The 18997-nt window shown below is 36.7% G+C and overlaps 2 protein-coding genes across 5 annotated transcripts in view; one reads left to right on the top strand and one right to left on the bottom strand.

Annotated features, from left to right (window-relative positions):
- The window catches only part of LOC101739671 (2-oxoisovalerate dehydrogenase subunit beta, mitochondrial), a 204519-nt gene that overhangs the window by 164705 nt on the left and 20817 nt on the right, over nucleotides 1-18997 (bottom strand). The window lies entirely within an intron of this gene.
- On the top strand, nucleotides 1763-17659 carry LOC101740042 (retinol-binding protein pinta). Of its 4 annotated transcripts, XM_038012875.2 has the most exons (8): nucleotides 9521-9661; nucleotides 10347-10448; nucleotides 11249-11519; nucleotides 12593-12752; nucleotides 14012-14261; nucleotides 15257-15367; nucleotides 16598-16734; nucleotides 17519-17659. In XM_038012875.2, the coding sequence occupies exons 3-8, from the start codon at nucleotides 11441-11443 to the stop codon at nucleotides 17568-17570; spliced, it is 789 nt and encodes a 262-aa protein (XP_037868803.1). In that variant the 5' UTR covers nucleotides 9521-9661; nucleotides 10347-10448; nucleotides 11249-11440; the 3' UTR covers nucleotides 17571-17659. The 4 variants fall into 4 exon arrangements, with proteins under 4 accessions (XP_037868802.1, XP_037868801.1, XP_037868803.1 ...); XM_038012874.2 differs by lacking the exons at nucleotides 9521-9661; nucleotides 10347-10448 and adding an exon at nucleotides 1763-1943; XM_038012873.2 differs by lacking the exon at nucleotides 10347-10448 and having other exon boundaries at nucleotides 9503-9661.

Below are 18997 nucleotides of genomic sequence, written 5' to 3'. Positions count from 1 at the left end.
GTCGGAAGCTATTGATCATGACACTAATCATAAACACCTCTTAATAAAATGAGTCGGGATTTCGATCCGGTGGTAGATTCTGCGAAGCACTGCTCTTGCTAGGGCTAGTGTTAGCAAATTCTCTCAGGTTGAGCCCGTGAGCCACTTGTACATACCATCCTAAACGCGCACTTCTTAACTTCTCTGTCACAGGTGCCACTTTCAGACTTCCTCTAATTCCTTTCTTTCGATTCTCCAAATTACTCTACAAATAGTTTTGTATCTTCCGATTTTGAAACTCTTGTTTCAACGGTCAACAATTTAAAAGTTTCCCAGACAACTAATTTAAAAACCTATTGTTGAGTTATGGTACCGTGTAAACAACTTCATAATTAAGCTATTTATAAAACATGATTTTTTTGCCCATCTTTATAAAAAAATTAAATACTAACAAATACGTCAATTTGTATTTTTTAAGATACATATCTGATAAACGCGGTTACCAAAAAAATTTATAACGGCGTGCCGGACTACGCGAAAAGCTGAGAGGTTATCTTTTTTATTTATTACGTACACGGGTGAACGAGCTCACGTCCTACCTGGGATTAAGCGAATACCGCAGCCCACAGACATGACATCGTGCCTGATTACCTGAAGGTACCTTTTGAGTTGCGATCTAGACTTTAATTGTATAGTAATGCGAAGCTGGTACGAGTAGCGTTATCTGTTGTCAAATTGCAAAATAACGAAAACAGAAACAATTGGAATATCTCTTGAATATTCTAGAACATCACTTCTGTGTTCCAGTTGTATCGAGTGTTCTCGACTTATGCAATACGAGTCTCGAAAATTTATTAAATGTCTATAGCATAGACAGCATGAGGGGGTGTTCTGTACGAAGCGAAGCGACGAACTAATCGCCTCAAGAAAGCAAAAAATTAAATTGTGACAATGGGCGAGAGAGAGAAAGAGAGAGAGAGACGTTAGATCAGAGCTCTCGGATAATCAAAATTAGACTAGTCAACAAGTGCCATTTGGACCAACTTTTTTTAGCAGTCTCCGAAAATTATAAATGAGGTGTCATTAGATTCGGAATGGCATCTAGATGATTTTTGAAAAAAAAATGAAGTTCCGTTTGCAAAAATTATATAAGTTATATATAATTAACTAAAAAAGGGAGTTTAGTTTTTGCAAATATCTCAAAAACTGATAAAGATCAAATTTGAAAAAAGATTCAAAAAGAGGAGAAATTTTCCTAAAAAAAAAGTCTCGATTCCCGAAACTGTAAGATCAATATTTATAATTTTCCCAGAGGGATGAAAATACGGCCGAAAACGGGTACTCTGTCTTGGACAAGCTACGCCCACTTTGGACACTTTAACAATAAAAAAAATCGAAACATACTAAATATGAACATAAAAAATTTTTAAAATTCGGGCACTAAATGAATAAATGAATGAACAATAATCCGCTTGAAAAATTTTTTTTTAACAATTTTTCATTAATTTTTCAATAGTTAATTAATATTTTTTCTGCTTGAACATGAACATTACAAGTTTGATAATTGTTAAACTATAAATTTAAGATTTTTTTTCCTCTCTTAGAGCGGTCTGCCCTCTGTAATTTTGATATTTAACTAAAATTAGGTAGGACGACATTAAAAAAAGGTGTCATTGAAAACATTAGGTTCAAAAAAGGCTCGATTTATTTTTCAATTTTAAATAAGTTAATCTCTCAGACTGACCTTCTGAGATGCGATACAAAGTAAATTTGAAAAAATCAAACAGCACACGTTAATAGCAACCCAACGATACTTGCGTCATTCGATCATAACTTCGCGTACATACGTGAACGCCACAAGACTTAGATAGCGAAGCTATAAAATACATATTTTATTTAAAAAGTGTTAGACATATTTGCAGAACGTTTTTAAACGACCTAATCTAAACAGAAAGAAATTCTGTGTGAGTATATTATTGAATATCTTTTAGATGAATGAATTATGTTTGGTATTTTTTCGTTTAATATTATTATTATTAGGACCTTAATTATCTAATAAAATTTGATTGTGAATTTAAAAGTAAAGATACAAACACTAAAAATTACATTCTAGTATTTACCTGCATTCAGAATATGATTATATTTATAAGTACTGAACTAACTATTGAGGTCAATTATTAGATTATAATGGAGGTTTTTTGATAATGTAGGGTCACACCTTAGATTTATATAGGATTAAACCTACACCCACTTCGTATTGTCGCCTCAACGAAGTAAATAAAAGATATTTCAAGCATACACATATCATTTCGAATTGTCCATCCAATTGTTATCGTAAATAAATTGTATTATATATAACTAGTCAGGTCATAAGTATTGTCACACAGTAAAAACTTTTCTTTTAGAATGCTGGCCACAAAAAAGTTTATTGAATTCGAATTTAGAATTGTTCATGAACATAAAAATGTATACTTTTAGAATTTTACTCATTTTTAAATATGGAGTGGACGCTTAAAGAAGACCGTGTTGCAGTTATTGCGTTGCATCGTTGCGGTTACGCGCCAATTCAAATTTTTAACATACTGAAAAATTTGATTATAACCAAAAGATTCGTTTATCCATTAAACGATACAATGAAGACTCTAGTGTAGATGACAGGTCAAGAAGTGGTCGCCCTCGGTCTGTTAGGACTCCAGTACCTGTGAAGGCGCGAATTCAAAGAAATCACAAACGTAAGCAGAAACTGTTGGCCCTTCAGATGGGGTTAAGCAGAACCACGGTGAAAAGGGTGTTAAATGAAGACTTAGGGCTTCGGGAATATCGAAGAAAAACAGGACATCGTTTGAATGCTCGTCTAATGGACCTGAGACTGAAGAGATGCCGCGCTTTGTTGAAGCGGTACGCGGGAAAAAAATATCGGGAAATTCTTTTTTCGGATGAAAAAATTTTTACCGTAGAAGAGAGCTACAACAAACAAAATGATAAGGTGTACGCACACAGTAGTGAAGAAGCGAGCAACTGTATTCCGCGTGTCCAACGAGGTCATTTTCCATCCTCGCTCATGGTATGGTTGGCAGTTTCTTATTGGGGCTTAACAGAGGCACATTTTTGTGACAAAGGTGTAAAAACGAATGCAGTTGTGTATCAAAATACAGTCCTGACGAACCTTGTGGAACCTGTTTCTCATACCATGTTCAATAACAGGCACTGGGTATTCCAACAAGATTCGGCGCCAGCTCATAGAGCGAAGAGCACACAAGACTGGCTCTCGGCGCGTGAAATCGACTTCATCCGGCACGAAGACTGGCCCTCCTCCAGTCCAGATTTGAATCCGTTAGATTACAAGATATGACAACACTTGGAGGAAAAGGCGTGCTCAAAGCCTCATCCCAATTTGGAGTCACTCAAGACATCCTTGATTAAGGCAGCCGCCGATATTGACATGGACCTCGTTCGTGCTGCGATAGACGACTGGCCGCGCAGATTGAAGGCCTGTATTCAAAATCACGGAGGTCATTTTGAATAAACTTTAGTGTCATAAGAATCTATGTTTTGTTAAGTTCATTTTGATATATGAATGGTTACATAATGAATAAACTTGTTTCAATTATTTTACATTAAACTTGTGACAGAATTTATGACCTGACTAGGTATATATTAATACGTGAAGCAAAAACTTTGTATCCCTTTTTACGAAAATTGCGCGGACGTAGGAGTATGAAATTTTCTACACTTATAGAGAATATAGAGAAGAAGTGCACAATGCTAATATTTTTTTTAAATAATGCATAAAAGATACATTAAATCAATAAAGAAAACATAACACACACTACATACCATGTATTTGACGCACACACGCATGCATACTATTTATTGTCAAACTTTTGTTCTTGACGTCTGTGGTCAAATTGAGAATAGATTAAATATTATTTGTCTTTGTTAATATTTTTTACAGTGTAGTCTTGGCGAAATTTGTGATTATAGAAGTATAAAATACAATCATAATAGTGTACAAACTTACAATTCAAATTAATTATAGTCGAATTTCGACTACTGCGCGGGACCTCTAGTTTATTTTTAATTACTTTTATCGAGCTAGTCACAATTTTTGGGCAAGAAACACGCACAAGGAAATTATATAAAATTGCAGGGTCAGATCCAAACAACAAGCGGTTTGTTTTTTGTTTTAATTTATTTAAACGTGTAAGTAATTGTTTTGTTTTTGTTCAAAAGCAACGATCGGTTTACGTTCGTTAGCGGACATCAGACTTAGGATGCATTTTTAAAGTTTTTTTTATTTTTATTGTTTAGATGAGTGGACGAGCTCACAGCCCACCTGGTGTTAAGTTGTTATTGGAGCCCATAGACATCTACAACGTAAATGCGCCACGCACCTTGAGATATAGGTTCTAAGGTCTCAGTATATTTACAACGGCTGCCCGACTCTTCAAACCGAAACGCATTACTGCTTCACGGCTGAAATAGGCAGGGCGGTGGTACCTACCCGTGCGGACTCACAAGAGATCCTTAGGCCAGTAGTAATAAGTTACATTTTTTATATATTTTAAATGCTTCTATGATGATTGCGTATCAACAGCGTAAATGCCGCAACCCACCTTGAGACATGAGTTCTAAGGTCTCAGTTCTTACAGTATAACGGCTGCCCCATGGCAGTAATAGGCAGGATGGCTTACCTAGGCATGCGGACTCAAAAGACGTCCTACCACTAGTGTCCAATCTTAAGCTTTCCAGAATTTTCCATCCCATTTTAAAATCCATCTAAACTTTGTTTAAATCTATCGTTTCGTCGGTAAAGTGACTTGACTCTGACTAGTAATCCGCATTCCATCCAGTCGGAGTCAAGGTCTTTGGTAAATATATATATTTGACTTCGATGTCTGTATAATCTTTCTTGTCTCATATGTGGGTTACTACTACAATACCAGAGGCGTTTGAAAGAAGATTTGCTTAATTTTTATTTATTAAATGACACATACTATATACGAATTTTAAAAAAACTAATTTATATAAATGTAACTAATCCAAGATCAACACTTGTGTCTTGTATACGATTTTTCAAACAAACCAATCTGTGTTTTTCCATAATTTCGTTACAAAAAGTTCAAGGTTGTTCGACTCGTAATTAGATTTTTTGTGTGCATCAATCTTTTATTCGCCATCCGACAGCCAAGTCTTGATGAGACAGGAATCTGAACATAAATTGTTTTTTTTATTATTACTGCCGCGCAAATACTACAAAACATAGTTGATCCCCACATCATTGAGTAAAGCGCGTTGTGGTTGGTCTTAAGATTAGTGTTTACAAATTTAGGGTGATCAGATTTAACGCTTGTGGGATGGTTCACAAAAAGAGTAATTAAATATAGTATTTTCTTCGATTTTCGCGCCCCTTAGCAGTAATTAAAACTACTTTTATGTAAAAATCTCGCGATTTTTTTACTGTATTATTTTGGCACTATATTATTTCCGAGATATCGAATACTCTATAGTTTTCGTGGTAATTAAATGCTAAAAATACTTAATGGTTAATTCAACTTTACTTTTAACTTCGTTGCTTAGACGTCTTAGTAGCTAGATCACAAAAGCATCACAATGTCAATGCCGCTAACCTGGTAACAAGTGAAATCGGACTATCAATCGCTTTTTACTTCCTACCCATGCTGATAGCCTTGAGAGGCTTTAACAGCGTTACCCTGGCGTGTAGGTGAGCTCTCGGGGCTCAAACCGTACGTGTTGCTAACACTGGCCCTAGCAAGAGCAGTGCTTCGCAGAATCTAACACCGGATCGGAAACGCGACCCACTGAGAAGGTCCGGCGAGAAACTCAGTGGGCTGTGTCTATGGGTTAATTTACTCGCCGAGCCCTTCGTCGCAAGCGATGGGTTCGGCGAGGACGGTAACCGGTCTCAATCGTACTGTATAACTGTTGTCCTGTGGCTGTACCACCTTTAAAGAGGAACGCATAACTGTTTCGCGCCAGAAATAAACACGATGGCGGCACCTACCCGTGCGCGTTTTTAATAAACATCACGCCCTATCACGAAAAAGGTAAAAAAACAGCGTTGGTTAATCAATCACCGCCCACCGGCTATTATTACGAATGTTCTATCTAAATAATTAAAGAATGCAAAAGCAATTCATTAAAAAAAAGTGTCCTTTAATTGTCGAAGTTTATGTATTTTTTTTTATGAATTGAAACAAGTTTAAATTTGTATTACAATAAACATTTATGTGCGCAGTTCCGCTCACATCACACAGTTAGTCATGCAAACAGTGTCTATTTTAAAACATAACGTTTTCCGAATTGAATTACTTACTTACTACTTACTAAAGAAAGTCCTCTGATAGATTTTACAAAGCGGACAATTGTGATTTTTTTTATTACTTAGTTGGGTGGATGTTGGGTGGAAGGATCGTGTAATAAAAATCAAACCCGCAAATTTTTTATTGCGTAATTACTGGTGGTAGGACCTCTTGTGAGTCCGCACAGGTAGGTACCACCACCCCACCTATTTCTGCCGTGAAGCAGTAATGCGTTTCGGTTTGAAGGATGAGGCAGCCGTTGTAACTATACTTGAGACCTTAGAACTTACATTTCAAGGTGGGTGGCGCATTTATGGCTTTGGTGGCTCCAGTAACCACTTAACACCAGGTGGGCTGTGGGCTCGTCCGCCCATCTAAGCAATAAAAAGAAAAAGAAAAAAAAACGCACCCGCGCACAGGCCGGCAGTTGCGATGGCCATTCATAAGCTGGCTTCGAATTGGTTGACCACCCTCCTTATTTACCAGATCTGACGCCTAGCGATTTTGTCTGTTCCTCAAATTAAAAGAATATTTAAGGGGAAACAGGTACGAAGACGATAACGAGGTTATGGATGCCGTGGAGAGCTTTTTGCAGGACCAAGACAAAACTTTTTTTGAAAGGGATTGACGCGTTGGAAAAGCGCTGGACTCGGTGTGTAGAGAGATTCGGAGAGTGTGTAGGAAAATAAATTATTAAGTTATCAACAGTTATTATATTCTATCTCATTCTCACTACTTTTTGATCCCTTCTCGTATATACATATAATTTTAAATTATTTAGGTATATTTTGATGCGTGATACTGTAAACATCTCTAACGTGCTATAATTGCGAAACAGTCCCATATTTGTGGATAGATAGGTGACCTAAAAACAATTGACCTCTTCGTATCTCTTTCTAATAGTATGTAATGGTTGACCAAAGCGATACATATTTAATACGATTGATAGAATGCTCTACCGTTTTACGTAAAATGAATGCCAGGGTCATCCCTTATCGTATCTTATCTAAATGATTAATAAAAAAAAAAAAAAAATCTATTAATATATTTAAGTAATTTTTTAACGTAAATTAAAGATATGAAAGGTAATCTCAGAAACCAGGTCAATAGGAGCTAAGTGGGAACCAGCTCTAGAGTTCAATATTTTCATTGCGGGTTGATGAGGAGGATGCATTGCATTTAGGTGCACAAGAAAGACACGCTGTACACGAGGAATGGCCACGTCTTATGAAGCACACCAACATCCGAACTGATGACCACGACTAGTGCTAGAAGATTGCGGTAACTCTCACAATCTTCTCTGGGACCAAGTCCTCCTCAATTTATTTTGACGGCGGCTCTTTAAATTTAGTTTTATGCTATACACCTATCGACTGTCGTGATGCACTGCGCACACTGCACATCCTTACCTACTTGACAACGACTAGTCGAGGCCGTGCCGTGAGGAGCGGGTTCCCACGACTCGATATCGAAAAGATCGGTTCGACAAGAAATCCCGTACGATGAATACGAGACAATCCGGCACGCCCATATTGAAAAGTTTGAAAATCAAACCGTTGTGCCAAACTTTGTCGAACGCTTTTGCGACGTCGAAGAAGAGAGCTCCCGTGTATAACGGTTTTGGTCGGTTAAGCCCTACGAGAATGTGCTCAGTGAGGCGGTGCACCAGTTGTACGTAAGCAAATATAGCAAGTACACAGATATGGTTCGCAGTTGATAAGTACTTATATCCAGAGATAATTTATAATTATTTATTACTTACTTGATAACAATAGATAAAGCCTAACAAAATAATGTAATGTTAATAAATAAAATATATTAAAAATTTAAAATGAATGTACTGATTCAGAATTTTATTTATATATTGGTTTATAAATAGAGTTTGTTGTAAATAATGCATACCGCGATTTACGCATAACAAGATGAATAAGTTTTCATAATCTTAAATGAATAGGTATGAAAGTAGAGGTAAATGTGAGGAGGGAGTGTCCTAGAAAGACTTCGATGGACTGTGTGAAAGAGAGAAAGATAGAGGTAGGTAGGGTAGAGATGGGGTAGACAAACCTAAATAGAAAGAGAACATGGTACCACCACATATTGAATTAAAGGCAAGAATGAGAAGCAATGGCATCTATGATATTTATGTACTTATTATTTATAAGAAATAAATAAAACAGACATTGCTTTCTTTCGCATATAGATGGATTTTTAATTAAGGTATTGTAAAAATTTGCCATTTTTTTGGAAGCATACCTAATAATCATTTAATACTTCGTGATTCTTTTCGAAAGAAGAAAGGAGGAAATCTTAGTGTAGACCGTTGAAAGTTTTTGATTTAATTTGACTTTAAAACTTAAATTATTTCATTTTACAAAAACAATATCCTGTTATGTATTAAAAAAAATTGAAGCACGTGAGTAGTAGTCATATTATTGTCTCTTTATTAATTTGTATGCCAGAGCTCAGCTCGACGGGGCATGGATGTGATTCCCGGTCGGAGGCCTTTTTTTGAAGATATTTGGTATTCGGAGCTTGGCTACTTTGTACAATACTGTTCTGCCATCCATAACACAGCCAAAGCCCCAAGCCTGCCGTTGTCTAATTTATACTAATATATAAATCTACAGTGGTTTTTACGGATGTTCCGTTATAACTACTGAACCATGCATCCGATTGACTTGAAACTTGGTATCCATGTAGAAAATACATGTACTTAATGGATAGGCTAATATTTATATGAGTGTTGGACTCCCTACACCAGTTGCGGGGGCGTTAATGATGAGAATCTTTGTGGGGGTGAGAAATAATAATGTTAATTTTAAATGCCCAGCGAAGCGGACGGGTACAGCTAGTATGATATATTTCCTTAAATCAACGTATTAGCAAGTAGTACAAGCAAATCAATAGTTTTTATTAGCTTTAGTGTAATAGATTTTGTTTATGTAATACTTACAATACAAGCAATAAAAATGTGTTCAAAATTTTAGACTTAAAAAAGACATGAGGAAAAGGAAAGAAATAGGGCAAAACATGCTCAAATAAAAAAGACATTAATTTCTACAATACACATAAATAATAATTAATTAAAATTTAATATATTATCTAATTTAATACTTTAACCTTGCGATAGACCATCGAATGGCCAGTTAGATTAATAAAAAAAAGATTATTCTTAATCAAAATACATATAAATTTTAATCACTACGTCTCTGTTGATAGAGCAATGTGAAACATCCAGTCTGTCGCTATACTTTGCTTTGTGTGTGCTACTATATGTTCCATACGTAATATGTCGATAAAGATTTATTAAATTCAGCTATTGGTGATTTATATTTGGAGAAAAAAATGGAATCTTGGAGGCACGTGGTCGTCCATATTTACTAAATTAATTGTATATTATAAGAGTGTAATACTATGAACTTAAGTTATCCTAAAATTTACAACGTTATCAATCTTATTAGGTATTACGTGCTGTGATCTCGCACGGGTCGGTCCCGTTATCCTGTCTTTTTTTTATTGCTTAGATGGGTGGACGAGTAACGGCCCACCTAGTGTTACTGGTTACCGGAGCCCATAGACATCTACAACGTAAATGCTGTCACCCACCTTGAAGTATGAGTTCGTAAGTCTTAGTACAATACAACGGCTGCCCCACCCTTCAAACCGAAACTCATTACTGCTTTAGGGCAGAAATAGGCAGAGTGATGGTACCTACCCGTGCGGACTCACAAGACGTCCTGCCACCAGTAATGCTGTTGGAATGTCTGTGTCAGTGATTCAACTTTAGCACTTCATTGGCTTAGACCAGGCCAAGAAGCGGTTGCTTTAGAATAAATTTCAGGACATGCACTTGGGAAAAATTCCTGCCAGAGCCAGACATGTCATAATTTTTCAACACTTTCGAACTTTCGAAGGTTCTAGAACTTGTATTCTAAAACTAAAAGTATCTATGGTACCAACCGGTCTTGATTCATTGATTTATTTTTAACAAGTATTTTAAAATGTATTTCGTTAATGACGCTAATGTGATTTTGAGTGTTGCAGAAATAAGTTTAAAATTGTCCATGACTATCGAGTTATTTGAATTGGAAATTTTTATTTGGCCATAAAGTTTACTTTTTTGTTTTGTGGTGCATCAGCTTTTAGGTAATCATTAATTTAACATTTATTTTATTTCATATTTGTATTGTCGGAACAGAACTCACAGATGTATGTAAGTATCTAACTTGATGAATGCCATTGACAATCGTGAGTTTTATTAAGTTAGTCTTTACTCTGAGTGACTCGATGGTGTGGTAGTTAACACCTCTGACTGTTGCGCCGAAGGTCGTGGGTTCGATTCCCAGATAAGGTAAATCTTGTGTGATGAACAGGAATGTTTGCTCATTGTCTAGCTGTTTATTATCTATATTTATTTATATATTTAAACGTAGGCAGGTCTCTAAATGGGGCGAATTTAATATATTTTCAATATTAAAATTTATATGCGCTTTTATTAGCTTCAGACGTATGTATGTTTGTAATGGAATCTTTGAACATGATTTTGACCCCCTTCAAAACGTCGGATTAACTCGAAATTTGGTATACTTATTAAGGACCGATGACATACCTATCAATATTTAAAAAAAATGAACAAAAAATATTGACAAAAATGAAATTCAACTAAAGCCCACGCTTTTTTACAATAAAAACGTTTTTTCTTACACTATTTTTAATTCAAATTTCTTAAAATTTATTTTCTATTTTTTAGTTGGATTTTCTATAAAAGCGTATTTTATTAGTTTTTTAAACTATTATTTATTTTATAGGTACTTCTAGTCTTAATGTCATTAAGTAGCTGACTTTCCCTATAATTCGCTAAATGAGGCTTAAGATAATCAGAGGTTGGAATAGCACGCATCGATTTTATAATATTTGAGATTGATTACATGTAATTTTGTGACCAGGTATCCTCGCCTGACATAAAGCTGCAGTTCTACGTGGGAGAGCTACGTGGAATTGGCATATCAGTACAAGAATTGGTAGGGGAGCGAAACTGAAAAACGCGAGCCGGATTCTGAATATTGCAGTTGAAGTTGCCGATGCATCGCTAAACGAAGATAATTTTTAGTCCACAATATCTAATTTTATTGCGGACAATGACAGAAAAAGTTGAGGAGCAGTTGAGCATGTTTAAAGAGTGGTTCAGGAAACAGCCACATTTCCCAAAGAAAATAGGTAATTATGCAAAATTTATTATTCTATGTAACCTTAAAATAAGTTAACATTTACAAATTAATTTGTTATTACTAGTCCAATGTCGGTTGCAAATGATTCGAAATAGATATCAAGGATCAGATCAGCTACACACTGGAGCTCGAAGGTTAATCGTAATCAAAATTGTTCTGCTTATGCAAATCGGTTGTATCAGTATAGAAGGTAGCTCATTATATACAGCTCATCAGAATTTTTATTGCTTAAGCCTAGCAGATGACCTCAAGACTTCTGGAAATCAGTTATTACGTTGCCTATATAACCTAGACATCATAATGTGAATGACCCTGCCTGTCTCGAAACATCGGGCTACAGACTCAATGTTGATGTGTTCGACTGTTCCGCCTTTTGAGTGCTCCGCGATGGACCGGAAAAAAAGATGGTCGTACTCTCCCGCGCGGAATTACAAATGCCCTACTCATTGTAAACGCCAGTAGCAGCTAATATGCTGGTATGAAGCTATAACGCTAGTGCCCAATCTCAACTAAATCACTGCACGTGGCGCGTCTACGTTGTAGATGTCTATGGGCTCCAGTAACCACTTAACACCAGGTGGGCTGTGAGCTCGTCCACCCATCTAAGCAATAAAAAAAAAACAAAAAAAAAACACCTTATATGACAACTTAAAAACTGAATACAAAGAAATATAAAATCGCTGCTTCGCTCTTGACGATTGGATTTGAATGAGAAATAGTGTAATGGCGGACGTCGTTCGCTGATACTTTTTTGGCAATGACGTTCAGAAATTGAATAATCTCATCTCTCTGAAATGTAATGTAAATAAACAATCACGAAATTCTGTCATCAAAATATCGCTAAGATCGGTTTAGTATTAAACTTTTTTTTCTGTGGCTTCCCAAGGCATATGACACACCCGAAGCTAATTGGTTACCTTCACTTAAGGTGACAACGACGACATTAAATTATGTGTGACATCGGTAATGGCATTGGCAGCTGTCTGCCAGCACAGACTGATGAAGAAAATAATAAGACCCTTGTGTTTGGAGAAGATATTTAATTAAAAAATACATTTACAGATGACATACTCATAGTAAGGTTCCTGCACAGCTGTTATTATGACGTGGAGAACGCAAAGAAGACGGCCAATAAATTCTTCGAGATGAGGGCGACCTGTCCAGATCTATTCGCGAACAGAGATCCCACGGGACCAGATATACAAAACGCGATCCAGTTTAGGTAATTTATACAGACAGACGCGGAGACTTAAGAGAGCGTTAGATTCGGTCCAGTATATCAAACTGTTTACAATTAAATTAACTGATTAAAATCAAATAACACCTGATTATTTGATTTAAATCGACTGTAAACTGTTTGCTTAAAGTGAATTTAGGCGAAATTGACATTAACATTAAGAACACACGTGTACTTACTATTTTAATTGTATGAATTTGAATAGAATTTTATGAATATGAAACTGAATTCTCTATGTGACTTTGGAGTTTGTGACTTTGTGAAACATATAAAAATACTAAAGATCTTTTCATCAGTTTATTTTATTGAAGCAGACATTTTCGCACTGTCAAAGTTTTTCGCGGTATTTTATTAATGTATAATCTGTGGCGCTCTCAGGAAATATCACATTTTAAATAATCTTTTTTTGTTAAATATACAGTTTTTTTCTATTGCTTAGATGGGTGGACGACTTCACGGTTCACCTGGTGTTAAATGTTCACCGGACCATTAACAACAGAAATGCCGTAACCCACATTGGAACATGAGTTCTAAGTCTCCGTTTTATAGTACAACGGCTGTCCCACATTTTAAACCGAAACGCGTTACTGCTTCACGGCAGAAATAGATAGGGTGGTGGTACCTAGCCGAACGGGGTCACGAGGCGTCTTACCACCAGTAAAGATGTACACAACTTATAATCATACAATCTTACAATTGAGCAGGTAGTTAAAAATCTACCATTAAGCAATCACGTCATCTGTGTGCTTAGTGCGAGTTTTTGAATGTTCTCGATAGCGTAAAAGTTAGCTCATATTTGTATGGAGTGGGATCTTTTGCCTACGTTTGCCGCTAGGGGTGCTGTTCCAACTGCATACAAAATTGGGTTAACTTTTACGCTATCGAGAACGTTAAAAAACTCGCACTAAGCACATTGTTTCAATGATGGAGCAGCCGTTCAAAGATTAACTTTGACCTCGTTTTTTAAACTGTGTGCTTAATGCGAGTTTTTTAACTTCTCAATCGCGTAAAAGTTAACTCAAATTTGTATGGATCGCCTCTAGCGGCAAACGAAGGGAAGCTTTTCCAACTCTATGCGTACATAAAATCATCATCCATAAAAAACTCACACTAAGCACACTGGTGATCATTCGTCTGTGCTCAGTGATGCCTAACAATCACCAAATCTAAGGAAAACAAAAAATAAATCTGATTGGAATTTTGAATTTAAATTCGAAGACATAAACATTAAAACTGTATTTCAGCAAAATGGCCCAATACTCAATAGCGGGAAACAAATTCCTATGGATATGGCAGATCGACGATCCTGGCTTGCAGCGTTACAACGCGACTCATGAGGCTAAGCTGTCAGCACTGGCGACAGACTGCTGGCTCCTCGTTGAGCAGAACTTAGAAGAAAGTGACATTGTTTTGGTGGACGCGAAACACATGTCCTTTAGAATACTGATGAAGCTTAATTTGTCTTTGTCTAAAGCGCAGGTCAAATACTATGAGGTGAGTTTGTGAGTGCGCAATACTTAATTGTGGATGTATGTTCCACCTTCCACCTTCTCCTAGATTAGCATGTTCATAGACCTCACACCATACAGTGTCTCAACTCACTCTGAACATTATTTTACTCTACCACTGAAGACTAATCCCAAATGTACAATAACAATTGGTCGTCCGATATTATTCATAATAATAAAAAAGAATGTCTAAAATTTCATTCGTAAAATACACAAAAGCCACTATATGCATTTGCATATTTTGTTTCAACACATTTGGTTTATTTTGACGAGTCCGCACGGGTAGGAACCACCGCCCTGCCTATTTCTGCCGTGAAGCAGTAATGCGTTTCGGTTTGAAGGGTAGGGTAGCCGTTGTAACTATATACTGAGACCTTAGAACTTAGATCTCAAGGTGGGTGGCGCATTTACATTGTAGATGTCTATGGGCTTCAGTAACCACTTAACACCAGGTGGGATGTGAGCTCGTCCACCCATATAAGCAATAAAAAAAGGATTGTGTGGTTTTATGAAACCACGGTAAAAGTGAATCTTTTTTTCACGTTATAGACATTTAACTCTGACAAACAACATTTACATTTAATACTGACAAAAACAAACAAGATAACGTGGAGCACTGGCACAAATGAGTAATAGTCTATACACTACACGGTCAGCTGCTGCGAACTATAGGCGCCGCCATATTGGCGCTTTTCACTTTATCTCTACTCCGCGGCCGACCGTCACGCGACATGCAACCCACAGACGAAAACGTTTGAGACAATGTGTTTCACTTAAAAAATAAAATAAAAATATTTTGGAGGCCTATATAATAATTGTATATTGTTGTAGTCGCCACCATTTTTTATTTTCCTAGTTATAAAATATTGTCATGTAGATCTAAACAGTCTCTTATACTAAGTACGTTTTGTTCACTTCATGAATGGGCATCACCGTAAAAGACAGAAACGAATGTTGATCTATATTTGTTTTATATTTTAGGAAGCAATGCCATTTCGAATGAATCAGATTCACTTCGTGAATTGTCCACCCATCTTAAGCAGAATTTTTTCAATATACAAAACTTTCGTTAAACCTGAAGTCACAGAAAGGGTAAGTTGTTCAAAATTTTATATTAAGACAAGACCCCTCCACCTTATGGTTGAAAGAGTCGTGCAGATGAGTGCTTTTGATCTGGGTACAAATACCTACTCCGTAATGGGATGAGTCATGAGCCATGCTAATTTTTTTGCTTACCTATCAGCCATTAGCCTTGAGAAAGTGTTCTGGCTTCACTGATTAGCGGGCGAGCTCATGACGATCAGTCTGAAGGAATTTACAAGCATCTGCCCTAAAAAAAACCAATGCTTCGCTGATTCTACCACTGGATCGGGAATGCGACCCACTGAGAAAATCTGGCAAGAAATTCAATGAGTCGATTCTAATTTTAAATAGATATGTAGAATAGAATTTAGAAGTATTTAGTAGCTACATAAGAATACAAATTCAACAAAAATGCACCCTCTAGCAATTTCCATTTCTCAAATTACTCAAATCAGATAAAAGCTTTGTCACTTTATTTCTCTTCTCTTCTTTCTTTTTCTCTTCTTCTTCTTCTCGTCGGGTACTCTTGATTGTTCAGATCAAGAGTACGAGAAAGTCGTGGTTCATTATGGCGATCCATTGCTAGTCGGTCGGTCTCAAGCGTTAGTCAGGGTCTTTATCTGGTCAGATGATCGACGAGATCCATTAACTTAGTCCTGGACCACAAGCCTCTGCATGGAATTATTTCCAAGCCGTATAATATAGTCTAAATATTTTGGGATTCGAGCTTTGACTGTAGTCTGTAGAGGGCAATCTTTCTTGACACTACTAAGCCCAGGTGCGCACTGGCGATAGGTCGCAGTTGCCAGCTCACGGCGGCCAGCAGCCATTGCGGCCAATGAGGTAACCTGCGACCCATATTGGCCGCCGTCTCCAGAATCCTTTCTTCTTGTTTTTCGCTTCTTACTTGCAAAATAAACCAACAGCTATTTCCTCGACATCCATTACGAAGCACCCTGTACTCGGTACTGCAATTTTGGCCGCATGCTTGGTCGCGACACTTGCGGCCGGGTCGTCATACTAGCTGCTGCGACCTATCGCCAGTGCGCGCCTGGGCTTAGACTTTTAAAAAGAGAACCAATTTTTTTTCACTGTCGTAATTGTCTAGTAAACTTGACTATAGTAAAAAACTACCCAATTCATAACCGCATCAGATGCCTTCTATGTTCTGACAGCCTAAGAAACAATTTAAAGAAAATTTATTTCAATAGAAACAAACTCTTATATTTTGGTTTTTAGATCTGTTTTCATTTACCGAACTCTGAAACTCTGTTCGAATATATAAATAAAGACGACCTGCCAAAAGACCTGGGTGGGAATCGAGAAAGTATGGAATATTTTACCAAACTCGCCATTGAACGCATCATGGACAAAAGGTAAAATTCACATTTTTCTTTTATTAACAATACAATCAATAATATAACGTACTTTTAATTTAAAAAAAAAACTAGAAGATTTACTCTATTTTCTGCCGCTTCAGCGAGACTCCGTGGACTTAATTAAAATTACTTTTACAATTTATTCTGGCGTTTTTCATTGTAATTATATTAATTTCAGCGTTACGAATACTTAACAGTTTTCATGGTCACAGACGAGCGGTCAGATTAAACCGTAAAATTCGTTTTAGTTAAATCATTTAATGCACAGATACTGATGTCGAAATAAAATGGTGCGCGTGCATCTTGATGCACGTAAAAGAAGTGAAACTTCTTTTGCGATGTGTAGTATTGTGGTTTTCTTCATTTTTCATCCTAAATCAAATTTCTCTTGTAATAGGGAATGCTGTGTAGGTATAAGAGAAACGACCTAGCTCGCTTTGTCCTTTCCCTCTCTCCACGGTCGAGTAGTACGCTGTCTATTTTCTCACTCTCGCTCTTCTTAAATTGTATCTTTTCTCTCTATCCGTAACGAGTCTGTCGCGAATTAAATTTTACTCTCAACGCGCCTAAAGAAGTTTCACTTCTAAAATATCCTGCAATAATGACTGCCGCTAGAGAAATAAGCAGAATCTTACTTGTCCCAAGTTCGCACTTATGCTGTACATACTGCAACGGTTTCTCACGAAGATCGTGTCTTCCGATTACCAGAGTAACTAGTAAATTGTCTACAATCGGAGATGGATTTCCCACGTAAAAAATTCACCGTGTTTTTTTGTTACAGAGAAATATTACTAGATGACAGTTATTGGATAAGCTGTGACAAGAATAAATAAAAAAAACCTTGAATAACTAAATTAAATTTTTATTTGTTGCAATTTAAACAATTTACATGTGGAGGATTAAAATAAAAACGATCACAGATGATATGTGTTTTCTTCGTCGATTTGACAAAGTATAATCTTAGGACATATATAGCAAAAGTAAGGACGACTATCTCGGTATATTAAGAAGTGTCCGCTGAAAGCGAACCAATTAAGGTGGCGCCATAGTAACAAGTGGAAAGACGCCGTTGTTTTTAAAATCTTTCCACTTGCTACTATTAGAGTGAGACTAAATTAAGAAGGAAAGAAACACATCCCCCGTAAATAGTACTAAAAATAAATAGTTGAGATTTTAAAAACTGCATTATTGTTAACTACACAAGTCACGAAAAATATTAAATTTTTCAACCCAGCACGCTTCACTCTGTTTAAAACTGCTATATTCATATCGACGCTTGAAAGGCAAACGTGACTAAGCGACAATGCGTGAACTTTACAGTAGACTAATTTAAAGTTGAAATACCTGAAAAAAATTATTATTTTAACGAAACTAACTGTAGTAGAATCTAGCTGGTAGCTGTAGGATTGAAATGATTTTAATAGACCTAGAAATATATTTTTTTGCGCATCGAATATGGTTATTGCCTATCATTTATGTACAAAGTAGTTATTGTCGCTTAGTCACGTTTGCCTTTCAAGCGTCGATATGGTTTCAAAATATTTTTGGATCTGCAAAAAAATTATTCGCTGGTAGCCTAAGAGGCTATTTCAATATTCGAACGCATTGAGTTCGGAATATCGCAATCGGAACTCGATTTGGTGAGCTAACGGGCTCAACCTGTTGCTAATTTGCTAACACTAGCCTTAGCAACAGTAGTTCTCTGCAGAATCTACCACCGGATCGGAATCGCGACCCGCTGAGAAAATCCGGCGAGAAACTCAGCGGGGTGATGTTTAGGTTAGGTTGCAACTCTTTGCCGAGTTCGACGAGTATGGTTACCAGGGTCCCTAACTCTGCTCCTAGGATAAAACTGAAGGCGTCTAATGCAAGGGTTATTGGATCTGATGGATCCGTAAGGACGTGTCTAGAGCGTCGACGGTGATTCGGGGAGTAGTCAGCGGCGGAAACGATAAGGCGATTATCATGACCCATAGCTTTATCGAAATATCATTCCGACGCTGACTTCAAGTGTTTTCAGATCGATTCGAAACCCAGATCCTGTAAGTCGACGTTCCTCAGGAGCTACGGAGCTCCGACGGCTGGCCTGCAAAAACGAGATTGTAGGAATTGGAATAATTTATTTTACTACCTAGTTTTATTGTCCTACAGTCTATCTACAAATGTATGTTAAAATAAAATACCAAACAAAATTTGTATATGATTATTTTTCAACTCATGTATCCTACTTTCTAAAATGATTGATGTTAATAAATTTCTT

Source organism: Bombyx mori, chromosome 9 (genome assembly GCF_030269925.1).
Source record: "Bombyx mori chromosome 9, ASM3026992v2".
Lineage (NCBI taxonomy): Eukaryota > Metazoa > Arthropoda > Insecta > Lepidoptera > Bombycidae > Bombyx > Bombyx mori.
This window is presented reverse-complemented; position numbering and strand designations above follow the sequence as displayed.

Bases quoted from the DNA above. Each gene is read 5' to 3' on its own strand.
- LOC101740042 (XM_038012874.2), top strand. From the start codon at position 11,441: ATGACAGAAAAAGTTGAGGAGCAGTTGAGCATGTTTAAAGAGTGGTTC. The intron at 14,262-15,256 runs GTGAGTTTGTGA...TTTATATTTTAG, and splicing joins CGCAGGTCAAATACTATGAG to GAAGCAATGCCATTTCGAAT. The intron at 16,735-17,518 runs GTAAAATTCACA...TTTTTGTTACAG, and splicing joins GAACGCATCATGGACAAAAG to AGAAATATTACTAGATGACA.